Here is a 6,542-nt window from a genome sequence, read left to right on the forward strand (position 1 = left end):
TTTATCTCCCTCTTCAGGTGAAGCCTTCGAGTCGCTGCTGACGTCACGCGCAGGGATAGGCTGCGTCACGTGGTACAACTTTCCAAACCTGCGTGTGTTTTCCGAAAAAAAAAAAAACCGTAGAGGAACAAAAACCTCTTTGATAGCGAAAAAGGTAAGACGGAATCATCATTAAAGTGTGTTTTTTTAACCTGCGCGTGTGATATATCCTTATATGTAAAAACTAAGCCGCGTTTCTGGAGACGTGATCGTTGTTGTTTTTTTTCCCCAAACACATCTGTCTGTCAGTTGTTGTCGTTTAGTTCCAGTTTCCTAAACGCTTTATATTTGAAACATGTTTAAAGTAAAGCAGCCGTCTTAATTTTATTAATATTGAGGATAAATAGCCATCATTTCAACTTCTCTGACCTGTTGATCCCGCGGTGTTTTTCTTAAGCGCGCCTCGCTTCGGGTTAGCATTGATTGTGTATGAATAGATTCATTGTAGAATTAAATGGCGCGAGCGTGTTGTATTATTCATTACTGCTAATTACTTACATTGTTGAACTACTGCCAGCAACCCGCAAAAAAACCCCAAAAATGATTAGCTTGCGTGGTATTTCTATATCACTTACAGTCAAGAAAGCGTAGCATTACTGGAGTGTCGTATGATGTTGCTTTTATTAATATATAAATACTTTTTTTGTATTATTGTCTGTGTTCCAGGCCTTCGGAGTCACCTATATCAAATGAAGCTTTACACACTGAACCCAAGGCCAATGTAAGTCTTGCACAGTGTCTGCGTGTGAAAGGTATTCTATACAAATGTCTCGTTTTTTTTCTCACTCATAATGCTTTTCTCTTGTTGTTTCGTTAGGTTATCTGTGCTTAAGGAAGAATGTTACGTGGAGATTGTTGTTTTGAGTGTTTTATGCTGTTGACGCAGCGTTAGTAGTCTGCCATTACCCAATCAGACGTCTAGTTCTTGAACAGGCATGTTCGTTTCTGTCTCTGCGGTCGTCTTCTTTCTATCTGTCGTAAATGTCTGGGTTGCAGTCGTATCTCCTGTGGGTTTAGAGTTAACGCTCTTGCTAGCGGATGACGGGTTACTGTTTCAGTCGCTGCTATGTTCGAGTTACAAAGTTGGACTGCCTGACCTGGGGAGCACCTGTGTCCATTTATTGTACATGGATTAATACACGTCTTTGTAACGTTCGATCAATTGTAGCATGACATATTTTTGCATAATTATGTGTATAATTGACCCACATCGCGGTTTTAATTAGTGACACTGCATACTCAATATACAATTCCGATCAGCAAGTTCACTTTTTCGTCCTTTTAAGACACCGTTGCTCCCAACCGAAGGGTTTGTTTCTTGTACCGCTTCCTGGTATCCCGAAAGGAGGGTTATTTGTGTTCTTATCTGCTTTGGAGAAGGGTTTTAAAACCTTCATGCTTTAGCTTTGTCTTGCATTTCCTGCACTGTATGTGAATGAAATCATTAAGCTTTATCTTGGTTAGTAAAAACCAATATACAAGCAGAATTTGTTACAATTTCTTAAATATTAACACGAACATGATCTAGCGCATAATATCCGCTCTGTAATAGTGGTTCTCAGTTGGTTTTTACTTCACAACCGTTTTTTACTGGTAACTACTAACGACCATTTTTTAACCGATGACCCAAAAAAAACAAGCGTTTGATTGGATACACTTCCTTTGACGTCAGCGACAAAGGTTATGGGAATTAGTAGTTCCTCCTATTTAAAAGTTAATTGAGCTACTCATTTGTTGTATTTGCAAAAATAAAGTAAAAGGCAGATGCTTAACCGACTGTAGAGTAGCTTTGGCTCAATCCAAATCTTAGATTTAAGATAAAGCTTAATTATAATCATTTCTGTTGTTCACAACAGACCTGTGACCAAACCACCAGTTGAGAACCACTACTCTACATCAACCATTTTTTTCTAGATGTTTTCCTAAATCTTTTTACTTTATGTTCCTTTAAGGACAATGTTCTGCATACTGTGGAGGAGACGCCATTCGTCATTGTCTATAATAGCGGTCCTCAACTGGTTTTTCTTCGAGGCCCGTGTTTTACATTACACATCAACTAATGACCAAAAACTGTACAATAGTTGATATAGAAGTAAGCAAAAATGTATTTACTTTTTAAATGAACAGTTTACCCAAAAATGAAAATTCTTTCATTATTTACTCGCCCTCGGTTTCTTTGTTCTGCTGAACATGAGGGAAGATGTTTGCAACCACTGACTTCCATGGAAATCAATGGTGACCCAAAACAACCTGGTTACAAACTTTCTTCTAAATATCTTCCTTTGTGTTCGGTAGAATTAAGAAATCCATACAGGTTTGGGACTTGAGGGTGAGTAAATGATGACATAATTTTCATTTTTGGGAGAACTATTCCTTTAACATCAACAACGAAGGTATCAGGAACCAGGAACCTACTTCTGCTGAAAAGTTGTTAAGACTACGTATTTGTTTGAACTTTGCAAATAGGTGACATTAAAGACACAGCCAAGAGTAAAAGAAGAATTCTCAAATGTTAGAAGGAAAAATGATTTCTCTACACTTTTCCGGCCTTGGGCACAGAGTCTGAACTATTCATCTGCAATTTTTGCACGTTGAAAAATAAATACCAACTCACGTCGTGTTAGTCATGTTCACACGTTGCCTCCAAAACTTTCGTACATCACAAAAAATAATTAGATTTTCTGCGGTTTCGCATCCGTAACATGCATTTTGATGAGAAGGATGACGAATGCAAAGGAAAAACGTGTGCAAATAGTTCGGACTCGGTGTGCACGGAACTTAACTCTCTCACACGCGTCATTTCAGACTTCTGACCAATCACTGGGTCATGAACAACCAGTTAAGGACCACTAACCTGCAAGAACTAAAAACCAGTTTTCTAGATATTTTCTAAAGACTGTACACTTCATGTTCCTCTAGGGATAATTGCGAAGTCCGGAGGAGACTCCGATCGGCGTTGTGTCCGAAACATGCCCCACTACAACGACGCGCCCACAGGCTCACTCCCGAGTCTTCACAGCTTGATTGATCACAGGACGTCTGACTCTTTATACTCCGAACCTCTTCCGCCACCTCCCCTACCGGACCAGCCACCCATAGGCCCCGAATTTGACCCCAGCGGAAGCGAGGACAACGGGAACTCGGCCATCGACATCAAACCCGTCCACCGTTTCGTCCCAGACTCATGGAAGAACTTTTTCAGGTCCAGCAGCGGAAGCAGCAAGCTGAAGTCGATGTTGGGCTCGAGCGGCAAGAACACAACCACTGACGGCGTTCGCTGTTCTCCGCCGCACTCGCCGTCGGTTCCCGGTTCCTACCGCGACCCCTACGGCGGATCCGGAGGCAGTTACAACTCGCGTAAGGAGCGCGAAGCGATGCTTTTGGGCAACCCCGTCGAGTCAGTGGATGGCCGCACGGTGCACACTGCTTTGACATACGGCGAAAAAGTCGAGGAATACAACCAGCGCTACGCCTACATGAAGTCTTGGGCTGGACTTTTACGTATTCTAGGTTGCGTCGAGCTGCTTCTTGGAGCAGCGATTTTTGCATGCGTTTGCGCTTACATTCATAAAGACAATGAGTGGTATAACATGTTTGGGTACTCGCAGCCTGGTGGGGCTTACGGAGGAGGTTACGGAAGCTACGGAAGTTACGGAGGAGGTTATGGCAATGCCTACTACACCGGACCCAAGACGCCGTTCATCCTTGTGGTGGCGGGATTGGCGTGGATAGTGACCATTATCATGCTCGTCTTGGGAATGACCATGTACTATCGAACTATCCTTCTGGACTCGAATTGGTGGCCTTTAACGGAGTTCTTCATTAACCTGGCACTTGCGCTCTTGTTTTTAGCGGCTGGCTGCGTGTACGTCAATGACACTATTCGAGGTGGCCTCTGCTACTATCAGTACTTCAATAATGGCATCAATGGCGCTTTCTGCCGCACGGAGGCTGGGCAGACGGCTGCTATCATTTTCCTGTTCTTCACCATGATCGTGTACTTGGTCGGAGCCATAGTGTGTCTAAAACTGTGGCGGCACGAAGCGGCTCGACGACTACGAGAACGCAATGGGCAGGAGGTGAGGTTTTATATTTTGATTTCTGTTTCATATTATATTCTAAAACCTTGTCATTTTAGCATCAAGATGCTATTATAGTTTTTTTTTTTTATTCTTCTTCTTTTGAATTAGTTTTTTCTTTTAAAATTTTTTCTTAAAGATTTAGTAAGCTTTCTTTTTTGTATTCTTGTCATTTTTTTATTAGTTTTATTTTTTGCATAGTAAAGTTTACATGAAGTTTTCAAATTTAATTTTGTGCATCAAGGTAAACTAAATGAAAATGTAAAACTGCTTTGGCAACCAGCTGAAAAAAAAAAAAAAATTACCAAAAATAAAATACATTTTAATTAAACTTAAGTTCAAGTTTACTCGGCTTCAAGTAACTTTATTTTTTGGATTCAGTTAACTTTAATGATATGGTAACACTTTACAGTAAGGTTTATTAGTTAACATTAACTTAGACTAAACAATAATTCTACAGTTTTTCTTATTATTAATGTTCATTTCAGCATTATTAATTATTGCATTATTAAAATCACAAGTTGTGTTTGTTAACATTTAGTTAACAAAGATTAATAAATGCTGTAATGTATTTGTTCATGTTATTTAATACATTAATGTTAAGAAATGACACCATATTGTAAGATATTGATAGGGTGTGATTTTGTGCCATAATTATGGCTTGCGTGAAAAGAACATTGCTGTAGTATTATGTCGTGCCTAGTTAGAACATGTGTGGTCTTTTTAATCATGATGTATCATTGCCATCTTAATTTGTCATAATTTAATGTAGTCGCAAAAATGAATACAACAATAATTGAATCAACTCCGCTTCTGTTTTATAGATGCAGCCAAGAGATTCTCCTTCTGCTGTGCACTTGGCAAGTGTTTTGGTTCTGTCGTTTCACACGTTTACCCATGGTGCATCTGCGAAATAATTTGGGATGTATAGCCTTTCTGGTTGAAATGAATAATTCTGGTTATGTAATATAAGTGGTTGTTGCCCAGATTGGCAGGCAGGCTTTTACGTTTGCGTATTTCTCAACTAGTTTAATGTTTTGCACGTAGGCATTTATGACAAAATATAATTCATATATTTAAATGCATCTTACTCCAGATGTTATTCCTGAGGAAATTAACTTCATTCATTTGCCTTCATCCATGTTCGACAGCCAAACAAAGATGAGTTTACCTGTTTAGTGATGTTTAATATCCTCGAACAACCTTTTTAGTCCCATTTAGCCGCTAGTTAGCCTTTTAGTAAAAGCTTAAAATCACAAGGGGGAATTACTGACGTAACAACAGACCTCATTTCAGACCCGTTCAAAAACCAATTGACTTGTCGATGGAACCAGAAGAGCTAAAATGCAACTTTGCCGCACCATTCCTCCAGCACTTTATTGTTAACCAAACTAAGGTGGGCGGGGCTTAGTGAAGGGTCGGTATGTGAATATTGCAGGTAATTTTGAATCATTCTCTTGACTCTCACTAGGTTGTTGATGGTTTAAGGGAGCCGATGCCGGTGCGGCACACGCAGACCGTCGCCAAGCCCAAACTTGTGAAAGGGCATATTCCAGCTGGACACGCTCCTAAACCTGTGATCATGCCGGACTACGTCGCGTGAGTAATGAGCCTCACGATCTAAAAAAAGAGAAATCGTTTCGAGATGCTTTTTCTCTGTGATTAAGCTCACCCTTGCGTTTTGTCTGTCCCTGCAGTAAATATCCAGCGATCCGAACAGACGAGCAGCGGGACCAGTATAAGGCCGTGTTTAATGACCAGTATTCGGAGTATAAAGAGCTGCATGTAGAAGTTCAAGCGGTGCTGAAGAAGTTTGATGAAATGGACGTGATGATGCAGAACTTGCCGCAAAACCCTACCAGCCATATGGTCAGTCGAAACTTCGTCTTTAATCAAGCGCTAATTCGTGTCTCTATATGCGTTTTGGAACTAATTAGAAATCTTAGTCTTAGCGGTATGCTTCCTGAATGTTCCCCGCTGGACGTTAGAAGAACAGATGTTTGGATGCTTCAGCTTGAGAACTTGGGGGATTTGCTGTTTTTAAAGAAAGTTTGAAGGCCGTGTTAACTTCATAAACGTCGCAGAAATTACTCGAAGCGAAATATTTTTATCCTCTATATTACCGTGTTTTGAATGTTACCAAAAAACGATTCTTTTTGGTAACGCTTTCCAGTAAGATCACATCGCTAACACTTCTAAAGCATTCATTAATCTTTCGTTTCAGCTTTTACTTATACGTAGCTTCCTAAATCTGCTGTGAATATTGCTGGCTCGCTGACAAATTGCTTCTGTTCTTTTTGAGTCGCTTTTGGATAAATGCATAAATAAAAATGTAAATAAAAACTCATTTTGATTGTAGGAGCGCGACCGCGTCAATAAAATCCTGCAGGAGTATCAGAGGAAGAAGATGGTGAGTAAACATTC

The 6,542-nt window shown here is 40.1% G+C and overlaps 1 protein-coding gene across 3 annotated transcripts in view; it reads left to right on the top strand.

Moving 5' to 3' along the window:
- The window catches only part of marveld2a (MARVEL domain containing 2a), an 8,394-nt gene continuing 1,852 nt past the window's right edge, over positions 1-6,542 (top strand). The window contains exons 1-8 of one of the 3 annotated variants that reach the window (XM_043231634.1): positions 1-154; positions 706-760; positions 857-972; positions 2,959-4,118; positions 4,943-4,978; positions 5,590-5,717; positions 5,816-5,987; positions 6,478-6,528. In XM_043231634.1, coding sequence (XP_043087569.1) covers positions 3,009-4,118; positions 4,943-4,978; positions 5,590-5,717; positions 5,816-5,987; positions 6,478-6,528 — 1,497 coding nt within the window. In that variant the 5' untranslated portion in view covers positions 1-154; positions 706-760; positions 857-972; positions 2,959-3,008. Of the gene's footprint in view, positions 155-705; positions 792-856; positions 973-2,958; positions 4,119-4,942; positions 4,979-5,589; positions 5,718-5,815; positions 5,988-6,477; positions 6,529-6,542 lie in introns of all 3 variants that reach the window. The other 2 variants (XM_043231636.1, XM_043231635.1) reach the window with 2 other exon arrangements.

Source organism: Puntigrus tetrazona, unplaced genomic scaffold (genome assembly GCF_018831695.1).
Source record: "Puntigrus tetrazona isolate hp1 unplaced genomic scaffold, ASM1883169v1 S000000397, whole genome shotgun sequence".
Classification (NCBI taxonomy): Eukaryota; Metazoa; Chordata; class Actinopteri; order Cypriniformes; family Cyprinidae; genus Puntigrus; species Puntigrus tetrazona.